The sequence below is a fragment of the Cyprinus carpio genome, chromosome A9 (assembly GCF_018340385.1).
Source record: "Cyprinus carpio isolate SPL01 chromosome A9, ASM1834038v1, whole genome shotgun sequence".
NCBI classification, from domain to species: Eukaryota; Metazoa; Chordata; class Actinopteri; order Cypriniformes; family Cyprinidae; genus Cyprinus; species Cyprinus carpio.
In genome coordinates, this window is record NC_056580.1 from 25,226,314 (window position 1) to 25,240,614 (window position 14,301).

The following is a 14,301-nucleotide window of genomic DNA, read 5'->3' on the forward strand; positions in this document are numbered from 1 at the left end:
ACATATCACTAACTACTTGAAAATCTAATTATTTTTCAAAAATGTGTTTACATGAAATTAATAAAATTATTACTTATTAGAAAAAAGTAACTTGTATTATGTAAATTTAAGCAGTATCATTGCTTGCTGCATGAAAAAAAAATAGTGAAAAATCTGATTATTATACGTTTAAAAACCGTAACTGATATTGTGTACATTACAATAATAACATTCAATGTATTGCTGTATTAAAAAATGTGATTATGTGAAAAACCTGTTTACACTAAATGTAATTTAACAAAGTTACTGATATTGTGCTAATTTAATAAACAACGTATTGTTGTATAAAAAAAATCTAATCACATTAAAAATCTGATTACATAATACATTATTCATTTGAAAGAGCAGCCGCTGTTGTGTAAATTTATTAAACTTGTTGCATGAAAATCTGATTACGTAAAAAAAAAAAAAATCTGATTACATACAGTAACACGATACTTCAGTAACTGATATAAGATTAGATATTTGATTGAAAAAAAATATCTGATTATGTAACATGCAGTATCTATTTGAACAAAAGTCACTTTACTCGTCAAAAACAGAAATTCAATAACGCGACTTGTAACGCGTTACCCCCCATAACACTGGTCACTACTATTAGAAAATCATGACATATGTACAGAAGAGCAACCGTCTGTGCAGCATTCATGGCTCTGGACATCTAGCAGACTTCACTGCCCTAAAACAACATCACACTTCCTGCAGCTGCCAACAGCCAAGGTTCCAGATGTCCGACGGTTAGGTGAGAAGTGTGATCGGGGTCGCGGCTCGCCGTCGTCGGCGGCGTGCTCGGTCGTCGTCGGTCGCCTGTCTTTAAAACAGCGGGTCGGTCGTAACTCGGGCCTGTCCTGAGAGGGAAAGCGAGCGTCAAACAGTTCTGGTTAAGGCCGGGCCACCCTCCTTCCCCTTACACCCAGAGCAAACTAATATGCTCATCCACACAGAGAAAACTGAAATCTACCCACAAACGAACCACCCCAATAAACTCAAAAACAAAACTAACCAAAAAACAAATCATCAGAACTAAGCAAAGAACATTTCACAGCTTGAAGTTCAGACCATTAGATCCTCTTTCCTACACCCTTTCTTTCCCCTCCCCTTATCCTTATCCTCCTCTGCTTTCTCCCCATTCCAGGTTTAACACTAATTCACGATGGGAAATATAATAACCGTGAAAGGACGTCAAAGAGGTTGGTGCCACTCATGGATAATGAAAACAATGAACTGTGGGACACAAATACTTGTAAACAGCTAAATTAAACTGTGGGTTGCAACAGAGTAATCAGAGTCCAATATTAACACTCAAATGTGAGTAGATGATGACCGGTAACTTGTAAACAGCTAAATTATAAGTACGATTATAAGAATCTCATGTTAGGTCCAAGTGACATGCAAAAACTTCTGCTGATGGAATAAAAGTAATTTAAAATCAATTTAAAAATAAAAAAAAACAAAATTAACAACTATTCCTTGTGGAAAAGTTTCTCTAGGTTGTATGAAGTCATTTTTTTTCACCGAACCCCATGTGGCATTTTTTGTTTTTTTTTTTTTTTTTTTTTTTTTTTTTTTTTTTTTTTTTTTTTTTTTTTTCACCGAACCCCATGTGGCAACACATATGGTGGAATATTTGTTGCATTAACACAAAATAAAAAAATGTGGAACAAAATCATTTGTTTCTTTGACAGGTGCAGTTGAAGGGCACAACAACTCGTGCTGTTTGTCACAAATATGGAAAAGCTATTAAATTAATTAATTCATTTAAAAAACAGCAAAACAGGCTCTTTCTTATAGGAATAAAATAAAATAAAATAAAATAAAATAAAATAAAATAAAATAAAATAAAATAAAAGGAATATTTATAGCCTGTAAATTTTCTCAGATCATCCGCGGTTTGGCAGGCACAGCAAAATGTTCATTTTGGACTCTGAGTGTAATGAATGTTAAATCATCTTTATGCAGACCTAGAGGTCATAGAGGCTGCTGTACAGTAGGACTCTTTTTATTTAAGTAGCAGGCGCTGCATTCACCTTCTGTCCACAGTTACGACTGTAATGCACTTCGCAGCACCTCCCCCTCCCATCTCCCCTGCCTGCACTGTAATTACGCAGGTCTCACCGGGGCTCTGTGTGTGCTAAAGGTCCAGGGCAGGTTGTACTGCAGGTCCCGCCCGAACAGGCCCATTCCAGGTGATTAATGAATGACCAACGACAGAGGCCTTACTCGGCGCGGTGCAACTCTAACCCAACCTGCCCAAAGTGAGTCTGCATAGGAATTGTTTGCCCTTGATGCTCTCCGCTGATGCTGCAGGGCAGGGGGGCACAGGACCCATGCCAGCCACAGACACTACAACTCCAAAAAAACACACTGGAGCCCTGATAGTGAAGACAGTGATGCTGAAGCAGGGGGGCACAGGACCCATGCCAGCCACAGACACTGGAGCCCTTCTTAACACACAGCAGATGTCAGAGAGAATGTCTTTACCTAAACAAACGTTTTTCCTCAAAAGCAGACAACTTTCCAGAATGTTCCAAGAGAAAAAAAAAATGATAGAATTCTCCATTGTCATCAAGGAAATCAACCAAACCAAACTATTTTTTCATAACAAAACCATAAATATAAATACGGCAGTTTTTGTTGGGCTAAATTTGCTAATTCTAATTTAAAAATGGTACTTACACTGCATTGTTTGGGGGGATTTAAAAATGACATTACAATACTAATATCAAAAAAAATTCATTAAACTAAATAAAAATAAAAAATTGAAATAACGTTAAAAAAAATAACATACTAAAAAATTGTAAAAAATACTAAAAAAAAATATCATAAAAAAACCTTAAATAAAACTATATTAACCTATTTACCAAATTTTACTTACTACTTATATTATTAACTTTTATATTCATTATCTCCTATGAATTTGGGGATAGATTTTTTTTTAAAAAAAAAAAAAAAAAATAAAATAAAACCAAAACAAAAAAGTTATTCCTATGAATTTGGGGATAGATTTTTTTTAAGTGATAAAAAAAAAAACTGAAATAAAATCAAACGTAAATAGTAATGTATAAAAGAAAAACATATACCATGCCATACAAATGGCAGAAGCACATAGCAAAATCACTAATAATTAAACTAAAATAAAAACTGAAAACATAAAAAATAAAAGCTAATACATTAAATAAAATAACTGCATATACATAGTACTAAAATAACACTGTTCAGAACGGTGTTGATTATATAAATTCTTTGCAAATTAATTTGAAGCCAGACAAACACTGCTCTACATTTTTCAGCTTCACAATCGTTTACAGTTGTGTGTGTGAGTGTGAGAAAACGGCTTCTGCATCTACAGAAGGAAAAAAACGTTTCCACAAACGTCAATGGAAGCAAAGGTCACAGAGTTTGTTCCACGTTTCCAGTTCTTAGTAAGTAAACCTGAACTAGTGTAAGCAACCCTAGTGAAAGTGTAAAGACAGGGTAGGACACATTGAGAAGAAGGAGGTTAGTTCTACCCGTCTTGCGGAGCGGGAAGTCATCTTTGGGGTCGTACATTGCCAGCACCGGGTGGTTGTAAGTGGAAATCCCTGTCTGAGGCGGTGAGCTCTGGTCCAGGGAGCTGTGCTGGGTTTTCCTGTGGAACAAATCACAAACACACACATAGGTAGTCAAATATGTGCATTTCTAGACATTTCCACACACAGCTGCTCTCCATTCCCAGCAGCGGGATGCTTTCTGCCAACTAATGGGAATGCAAACCCATAATGCCTCAGTGTGGTCTAAGAGAGGGGGGCGGGGCATCATTCTGTTTACAAATAAACATGCTTGAGTATGACACACTTTCAGACTCCAAAATATCAGCTCTAGCCCATCAAAGCTCTGCAAAAATAAAGGGATTTGCTCCTTCTAAACAGGAAAAACAACTGCAGCGGGGCATCTGAGGTCAGCTGGCTTCCCCGCAGACCCAAGAATTGAATCTGGCTCACCGTCAGCCCATATCAAACAGGCCAGGAGCTCCAGTGATCTGTTTTAATAGCACACGAAAGCTACACAAATGACTCACTTTCAGTCAAACCCTACTGCAAATGTTGTAATCAGTGTTTCAGAAATGAGGAAGCAACTGGCTGAAACATACACTGCCTTTCAAAGCTCTGAGGTCAGTACGTTTTTTTTTTTTTGAATTTTAATTAATTGTATTCAGCAAGGATGCGTTAAATTGAACAAAAGTGACAGTATATATATAATTCAAGATATAAAGAAAAAAATTGGTATAAATATATATATATATATACCTATATATATTATACCAATGTTTATATATATATATATAATATATATATATATATATGATATATAATTAATTCAAGATATAAAGAAAAAAATTGGTATTGGTAGTTGCAGTTCTAGATAAGGCCATTGAATTTACATATGCAGCAAGAATGTATATAATATGAATATATATTATAATTAGAATTAAAGAACTATTAAACAAATATATTTGACTGACATATCAATATAAAGAAGTAAACAAATAAAACAATATATACATAAACTAATATATACAAAAAAAATATTTACAAATTAAGTAAATTCAGCTTTGTCATCACAGGAATACATTACATTTTAAGCATTCAAATATAAAGCAGATATACTACTACTACTACTAATGTTTTTATTGTATTTTAGATCAAATAAATACAGCTTTTGTGAGCATTAAAGACTATCAACAACATTAAAAAAAAATATTATTTGCTCCAAACCTTTGAACAGTAGTTTGTGCATGCAAGTATGTGAAAGGTGGTCTTGATGGAGGGTAAATTTTATCACACAAACAGCCCTATTCACATCCTCACCCTCACACACTGACACACGCCTCCTCTTCACTGCTATCTTTCACACATGACAAGTTCCCCAATCAAAACTTGTTCAAATATTTCAAGAACCCAGAGGTGACAGCTAGCTTCATCTTTTGTGTGGTGAAGGAAGAAACAAAACTGTCAATCAATCAAAGTAGAAACGCATGTAAAATGGTTTTACTTTGGCATACAGCTGCAAGTGAAGAACTAAACTACACTCTGAAGTTTGGCATCGAGTTTGTGTAGCATGTGTATCTTTAGCTCCGTTTTGATCTGCTATTAAGATCTGTCTTATGTAATCTGATCACAGTGCTAAATACAGGTGTAAACAGGTCCAAACCACCTCAGCATTCGATCACTCAAACCACATTCGGAGGTACACAAAACACTACACTCTACACATAATTCAAATTGCAAATCTCTAATCAATCATCCCAAAGCATCTCAGATAGCAGTGAACACCAAATACTCACTTGTCAATGAATCACTGTACTCATCATTTGGAGAAAATAAAAAATACTAACAAAATAAAATGAAAATAAAATCAAAGCCCATCAAAAAATAAATAAACAAATAAATTAAAAAGAACAAAATCATTTGATCTGAGCTGACTCACACTATTTGTCACAAATACGCCAAACCAACCCAAAACAACCCAAATCAAAGCAAAGCAAAACAAAGCAAAACAAAACAGCAAATGAATCTCTTTCTTACAGGGATATAATTTTTATATTATTTTATAATGATGTTTATTTTACACATACATAGAAATATATCATATATTTATTAACTTCACAAAATCAGAAAGTAGCATGTAAATACTAAGTGTAAACTGCATGCAATTCTGTCTCAGTTGGCTGCTTTGTCAAAGCCAGATGTAAACAGGAACTGTAAGATGTCCTTTCTGAAACATCAGCACCAAGCAGGCTGCGGTACTCACCCGTACCGATTAGCATGTATCGTTTGACACTCATCTGTTCAAGCTCCTCCTTCCCATCGATTACTAACTCCTGAAACCTCATCTTCACCTCAGTGCTCGCCACAGCGCCTGTCGATCAGAGCCCACAGTTCAGGAACATCACAAACATCCACGCAGTGGGACATTAAAGGCATCCTCTCAGCCTCTAGCTGTGTTATACCGCTAGATTTCTCTATAAGCCTTAGGAAGGGTTTTTTTTTGCATTTGTGACTGTCGATTTCTTCACCATTTCTACACCCTGTAATTAGCAGTGCTGCAATTTTGTTTTCTAAATAGTCTTTAAAAACTCTTAATAGTCTGAGACAGAGAAGACCGATCAGTGGCCAATTGATCATGAATACAAAGGCTATACATGATAAACAGCTCTTCGACAGCAGCCCGACTAGGTTTGGATATCTCTTCAGATCTGAGAGGAACGTCCTCTTTATCTGGTCTTAACTAGAGAGCAATCTCTCTATTCCAATCCCACTGAGACTGTTAAACAAAGATGTCTTTTTTCTCCTCTGAAAGAAACACATCAGATGGATGAATTCCCACAGCTTTTCCTTCAATTACCACCTTTCCTATCATCTGTAAACATGTCCCCAGAGGTTGTCGCTGGTGTACGTACACATCTGCGCCGCCAGACAACAGGTGACCGCAGTGTCATCGACAACAGTGACGGATAAAAATAGACTGGCTGTACTGCAATGCCAGGAACACCTTAGATAAGTCTACACTATCTGAGGAAATATACACAACTAGTGCAAGCGTCACTGTTAATATTGCTCATGCCTGAAACACCAAATATTAAATTGTGTGCTACAAACTTAATAATCGTATAAGCTATCGGACTACTGGTTTCGGCAACAAACAAAAAAAACAACAACAACAAAACAGATTAATATTACAGCGAGCAAAGACCTCGTTACGGTCAGTTTCGACACCGCTATCATGTTTTGTTTATGTTTGGAAGGCTTCTTTGCAGAGCACGCTCTTGAAAGGGTTGCCATGTCCACTTATTATAAGCAAAGCAAATTAAGCATCTTTTGGCTTGTTGTTTGGGCTTAGCTCATAAAACGATCCAGTTTATGGAGTTAATAAATTAGGCCGGGCAGTAGCTTATTTTCAAGATAATGCATTTGGATTTGAGTTTATCATGGGCTTGTTCTTATTTAATGTTTTTTTTCTGAATTTTTTGGAGTCAATTCGGTTACAGAATGCTGTTGTCACTCCCGTAAATTACTGAAAAACAGGATTAAACACTAAAAGGTGAACTGACAACCAAATTTAGAAGGAAAACAGGTGGTTAGAAGTGAGTGATGTGAGCCAGACTCAAACACGGTGCAATTAATTGTCTAACCTCTAGTCCATGGCTTTGACAACAATTTGGGCTTTTTGACTTGTTTGTAATTTTGGTTATGAAAAGTGATTATAACACCAAGAGAGGCGTCCATGCCACAGTGCTGATTAGCCTAATAAATCAAAGACCTTCATGTGTTTCAGTCAGGTAATTAGTTTTTCACTCACTCTCTTGGCCGCGTTCTTTGTTTTTGAGCAACTGGAGCTTCTGTTCCCGCTGGTGTTTCTCCAGCTCCTGTTCCTGACGATGGCGCTCCAACTTCCGCTGGTGTTCCAGGAGCTCCTGCTGATGTTTCAGGGCCAGGAGGTCCTGCTGATGCTAAAGAGGGGCGGACACACACACAGAAACATTATTCAAGCGAATACAGTGGAGCTTGATTTCAACTGTTTTACGTCATCATTACAATTGTATTTATTTTATTTACATTATCCTGTTCTTACTGTGTTAGATTCTTGTGCATGTTATTTAAAATATATTAGTGCTGTCAAACGATTAATCGCGATTAATCGCATCCAAAATAAAAGTTATGTACATAATATATCTGTATGTACTGTGTATATTTATTATGTATATATAAATACACACACAGAGTATATATTTAAAAAAAAATGTAACATATATATTTATATTCATATAATTTATATTATATATAAATATATTTAATAAACGTAACATACTTTTCTTAAATATATACAATGTATGCATGGGTGTGTATGTGTGTGTGTGTGTGTATATATATATGTGAACAAAAACTTTTATTTTGGATGCGATTAATGACGATTAATCATTTGAAAGCACTAAAATACATGCATAAAATAAAATTTCGAAGTGTAAAGTAATAAAATAAATAAATAAATAACACTATTGTTATTAAACTTTCAGCAAGCATGTATTAAAATGCATTAAAAGTGACAGTAAAGCCATTTATAAAATACAATAACATACAACAGAATTTTGAGTTTTTTATTCATCAAAAAAATCTTGAAAAATATAATGTATGTCTCTACAAACATATTACTAACTGTTTTCGACACTGATAATAATAAAAAAGACTGGAGTAATGATGCTGAAAATAAATTCTATTTTAAAATAAATTACATTTACTGTATTTTTAATCAAATAAATATAGCCTTGGTGAGCATGATACTTCTTTCTTTGAATAGTACTGTATATGCATTTCCTCTTTACACTTTTTTTTTTTTTACAAGTTTTCCACTCAGATTATGGTACTAAAATAAGATGAAAACAGCATTTCACACTGACTCATGATATACATGACCACACCAAAGCCATACCACTAATAACTAATGCAATTGTTGGAAATACCGACATCATACAAGAAAGCAGTTCCTGAATGTGCTTATCGATGTCTTGTTGTGTAGCATAAAAGCAAATTTCCACTTTTTTGTCCAGATGAAACTGACATAAGCAATTACCTCAACAGATCCCTGACTACAATGAGCATTTAAAGACGCTGGTAATCTCTCTCACACTGTGCTCTGTAAATGCAGCCATTTCCCTTTAACTGCATTTCCACTTCTGCAGTTATTCAGCTCAGCCGCAGTCACATCCATTATTGGCTTGTGATGATGGGTAATATCAGAGCCGTATACAGCTGATGCTTGGATGTTGAGTGGATCTCTGGTCAGTCAGATCACACTGACACTGGCACAGGGTCTGAAAAAGCTCACAGCTGGTCTGCAAGTAAGCAGTTACTTAAGTAGACGCTTTTATCCAGAGCGACTTAAGTCTCAGTGCTCCTCTTTTTGGTTATATAAGTCTCTCCTCTCACTTTCCACAGATCCTGGGAGATCACCAGCGATGAGTCATGGGCGTCTGTCACTTGGCAGAGCGGGGCTGGAGGCTAAAGCGGAGCGCACGTCTTCCGAACCGCAAAGACTCTTCCTCATCAGGAAAAGCTCTGACATTCTAACCGGAGCTTTTCAAACCGTGACATCTACCTCACCTCATCAATATGCACAGGTCTAACCACCATTTCACATCACATCTGGGTTGTTTAAAACCAGAAATTAGCGATGACCCAGACCTATCTCAAGGATGACATGCTTTTTCCTCACACACACACACACACACACACACACACACACACACACACACACACACACACACACACACACACACACACACACACACACACACACACACACACACACAAAAAAACGCTCTATTAATCATTGTTAATAATCCTTGTTACAAAATCAAGAGCAGTAATCAACAATTTTGTCATGACACTGCAGATTCCCCTCCAATGAGTTCCTGTTTCTTTCATTTACAGGCTATTTGCATTATGCTGTTGTTTTTTTTTTTTTTTTTTTTTGCAAATAAATGCACCAGAGCTTTAAACAGTGTGTAAATACAAGGGCCCCTGGAAATCAATATAGCCTCTTAATGGAAAATTGCTGTTTGCTCATAGCATTGCGACAATAGTGTAAAGTACTTTTTATGTATTGCTAATTCAAAAATTGAAATGTACATTTTATGAATTCTATATTAAAAATCATTCAATTAAATATTTTTTAAAATAAACTATTTCTAAAAAAAATCTATTAGTATATTAATTATAATAATGACTATTTCAAAGCAGTAAAAGTTTAATTTAAATGTTTATAAATACAGATATATATATATAATTATAATATAATAATTATATGTTTAAAAATAAAATATTAAAAAAATAAAAAATATTATACAGAGAGATCACTTTGGAAGAATATAATCTCAACTGAATATGCCACTGAATTTACATATGGAACAAGAAATATGTTTTTTATAGATTTAACTCAAATAACTATTTAATACATTTTACAAATAAATATAATACAAATATATAAAGACATCAAATTACATCATACATACATCAAATTATAGTATTATAGATCTAGATCTTATGCATAGACCTGTCTACTACACTACTATCTACTATTTGATTCATTCAAAGACATAAGTAGATAATAAATAAATATAAATCTAGTTGACAGATAACTCGATGATCTGAATAAAGTATAAAAATAGATAAAGCAATTCAATCTACATACAGTATGTAACAAGAATTTTCATGTGTTAATACTTTCATAAAAGACGACCTGCATGACTGGACCATCCAACAACAATGACAACATAATGAAAATGTGTTTGACTGCACAGGAAACATCTCTTTCAGCATCTCTGCAGTTTGCAGCTAAATGAGAAACTGCAGAAAAGGCCGATCGCTTCTCCTCTCACCATCATCAGCAAGGTGTCACGGCAAGAGCGTGGCATCCATCAAACCCCTGCGAAACACTTTGTCCATCAAGCAGAGAGACTAGCCCTGACACTACCCCGCAGCCCGTCAGGCTATTTATAGCACACTCAGGGCAGCCTCGCTCCCATTGGCTAAAACCTCACTGTGGCAACACAGCAAAGCCGGAGGTCTGCTGAGCTCACACGCTCCCGGTGTTTCCCACAGCGACTGCAGGCACCCATTGCCCGTCCAGTCTGGAGGCCAATGACAGCAGCGCAGCCTCAGGAAACCACAGACACCACAGATCACACTCGCCAACAAATATTCCATATCCAAACAAACTCTGGTTCTCACAGTCCGCACAAAGAGATGGAAAATCGAAGACAGAAATGTGGGAAGCCTTGAAGGAAGGGAGGATCGGAGACGAGAACCGCTCTTCAAAGGAAGAGAATCAAAATTCTGCCATTATTTACTCTCCCTCATGTCATACCAAACCCATGTGCTGTTATAGTATCCATGGAACTCAAAATGAAGCATTTTAAGCAATGTTCAAGCAGAACTCGTCAAAAAAGCACCATAAAAGTACCCTGAAAAGTAATCAATATGGATGGTGAGCTTTATTTGTCTCTTCTCTATCTATATAGTAACATTGTGTGAGTAACACACTGAGATCTCAGGAAACCGACAAAGCCACAGCTTTCATTGTAAATGTGTGTTTGAATCTAGACACACTGTACCAGGCTTCACATCAATGGATGGCATTTAAAAAGCAACTGGTTGAAAATTGTTTGTGCATCTGAGTGCTGCAGGAATGCTGCACAAATCCCAAAACCTGCCAAAGTCAATGGCGTTTATGAAAGGCTTTTTGGTTAAACGCTTGAAATAAGGTCTGTGGTTAACACAAGCTCAAGATATGTTCACATTTTATTCTATGACATAAAATACATCATAAATACATAGACATATGGCACTGTTGCACTTTGGGTGTCCTGAGTTTGAGTCCCGGCTCATGAACCTTTCCCGAACCCATCCCCCGCTCTCTTTCCCAATTTGTTTCCTGTCAAGCTACAGTATCATAACAAAGGCAAAAACGCAAAAAAAAGAAAAGAAAAAACACTTTGGGCTTTATGAAATGTTTTATGTTTTCCAAAATGTTTTTTTTTTTACCATTTTTCTAGATTCTGTTCTTTTCCATTTAAATTTTTCTGGATTCCTTTTTTTTTTTTTTTTTACTTTAACCCTTTTTTAGATTGTAGTAATCAATAAAGCATGTCTCAATAATTTAATTCATGAATGAATCATTTATTCATAAAAACTTAGAGCCCTATGAGAACTGTTTTATTTTTCACCAAATTCAGCTTTATTTTTATTTTTTTCAAATTTCATGTTTACCGTTTAAATTGTTCTGGGTTCCATTCTAATGGCTTAACTGAATTTTAAGAATCAAAAAGCATGTCTAATCAACTGATTTTAAAAATAATAGGGCCCAATGGTTTATTATTAAAAATGACAGTAATTAAATGAAGACAAAACTTTAACAATTTAATTGATTTTTTCAAAATATAATCAAATGAAAATGTAACAAATCATTTTATTTTTTTATTTTTTTTATAAGCAAACAAACTGCAGTATTGGTTTACAGTTAAAATTAGAGCATGGAAGAAAAACTGTGTTATTCCTTAAAAATCATGGAATTTTTCTTTTAAGCTTTTACTGCAAACTATTTTGAGGGAAAATTTTTTATTATTATTTATTTTTTTTTTTATAAAACTTGAAAGTGGTTGGAAGTTTGATGGTGGTGACTTTAAAGTTGTGCGATTGTAGTTCCTTTTTAGCCTAACTAGTTTATTACTTCTGCTGACTGCATTGAGGCTTCAAAATTCATAACACTGAAACATGTAAGAATCATAAAGCTTATTTTCTGCAACAGTCCAAAAGCCAATGGAAAAATTCTATTGGTTTTTGTGGAGGATCTAAGGTGATGCAAACTTCTAGGTTGGCCAACAAAACCCCCTCATCCCTGCAGCGCTCTATGCCGCCCACCCCGAGTCAGCGGCATTCGCCTCACCTTGACATGCTCATGCAGCTGCGCTTCATGCTGGCGCGAGAGCTGCTCGTGCTGCCGCTGAAACTCTGCGATCAGGAGCTGCCTCTGTATCTGCTGTTTCTGCTTGAGGGCCAGAAGCTCCTGCTGCAGCTGCTGCTCGCGCTGGGCCGGGTCCGTCGGCGCCAGGGCGAACTGGTGATCCACACGCAGATCCATGGGGATGGCAGAAGGCGGCACTTGCAGTGGCAGCGCCACACTCACATCAACTGTGGAAAGAGAGAATAGAGACTCAAATGAGAAGACAACAAACTATACAGTACTCAGTGCACAAAGCTTTTAGAACTGCTTTCAACTTTTAGGAAAAGCTCAGCCAAGTAAACATTCAAATGTCATTTAGACAAACAAATTACACAAATATCATTTAGACCAAACTTTTATGCTGCAAAGCCAAGTCACAGAGGTTAGCCAATCACAACAGAGGTCTTTTGCATATACTGTCATTCTGCTGAAAACACTACAGTGTACAATGATTATACATTTATTTACATTAATTATACACTATACATTTACTACCACAGGTAACATTCCCAAAACAAACTAACATTTAAATTAAAAAATAAATAGAAATAAATTTGTCTTTATTGAGTTAATAAAAACAAACCTATATATATATATATATATATATATATATATATATATATATATATATATATATATATATATATATATATATATATATATATATATATATAAAAATCTAGATAGATGCAGTATTTATAGATACTATATATTATGCATATTATATATACACATATTAGTGCTGTCAAATGATTAATCGCGATTAATCACAAAATTAATAAGAAAAGTTTTTGATTTTTTTTTTTTTAAATGTATGTAGAGGAAATTTTATTGTTATTTGAATATCTGAAAACTTTTTATCGTTTGCTTTAGTTTTTCTTTATGCTACTATTTATGCTACTATAGAATGCTTCATCAAGTATGATTGACAGGGCTCCAAACAAAAAAATCGAGTAAGGAGCTATTGGCTCCTATATGAAAAAAACTTTTCCAAATAATTTTTTTAGGTGCCACAGAATAAACGTGTTTTATTTATTTTACGATTATTATTATTTATTTATTTACATTTCAACATTTCAATCATACTGTCATGTGGTTTATGTCTCATCTTTTTCTTGACTTTATCAGCATTTTAAATCCATCTTGTAGATGACCTGGGAACTAAGGTTCACTTAAAGTGGGAACAAAATGTCTTTTCCAGCTTGAAATCTACAGTCACAAAGAATTGTTCATTACACAGAGTCTGTACCAGTATCATGGAGCATAAGCATCACAAAACTGAGTGTAGCTTGGGCTCCTCCTACATGAGACATTTCAGTAAGTTGTACTGTAGGCTCTCTTATAAAAAAGCCTACCTTTTGATGTTAATTCATGTTCACTATGTACTATATTAGTAAAGAGAAAGATTAAATGGGTTCACTTGCCCTTGAACTGAGGCGCTAAAGCGACCGTGCCTGCCGCATTAAGGAGCGGCCAAAACTGTATTGTTTGAATTTCGTTATGAATTCAGAATAATTTTAAAGCTGGTACTTTTTATTAAAAAGTGACAAAGCACAGAGCTTTTTGCGATTACTGGACAGCAGTTGCACTTCAAATAATGAAGTTCACGCATTAAAAGAACACAGACCAAGATCTTGTTTAGAATAAGCCATATTAGTAATTATTATAAACGAGAATTGTTAACGATATTGCCAATATCCACACAGCTGACAGCTTTACCTGATA

The 14,301-nt window shown here is 35.2% G+C and overlaps 1 protein-coding gene across 1 annotated transcript in view; it reads right to left on the bottom strand.

The window, feature by feature from the left end:
- LOC109092976 (histone deacetylase 4-like) overlaps nt 1-14,301 on the bottom strand; it is a 193,531-nt gene that overhangs the window by 66,975 nt on the left and 112,255 nt on the right. Inside the window, exons 4-7 of the mRNA XM_042764236.1 lie at nt 12,520-12,764; nt 7,378-7,528; nt 5,822-5,937; nt 3,549-3,675 (exon numbers count right to left, since the gene is read on the bottom strand). Coding sequence (XP_042620170.1) covers nt 3,549-3,675; nt 5,822-5,937; nt 7,378-7,528; nt 12,520-12,764 — 639 coding nt within the window. The remainder of the gene's footprint in view (nt 1-3,548; nt 3,676-5,821; nt 5,938-7,377; nt 7,529-12,519; nt 12,765-14,301) is intronic.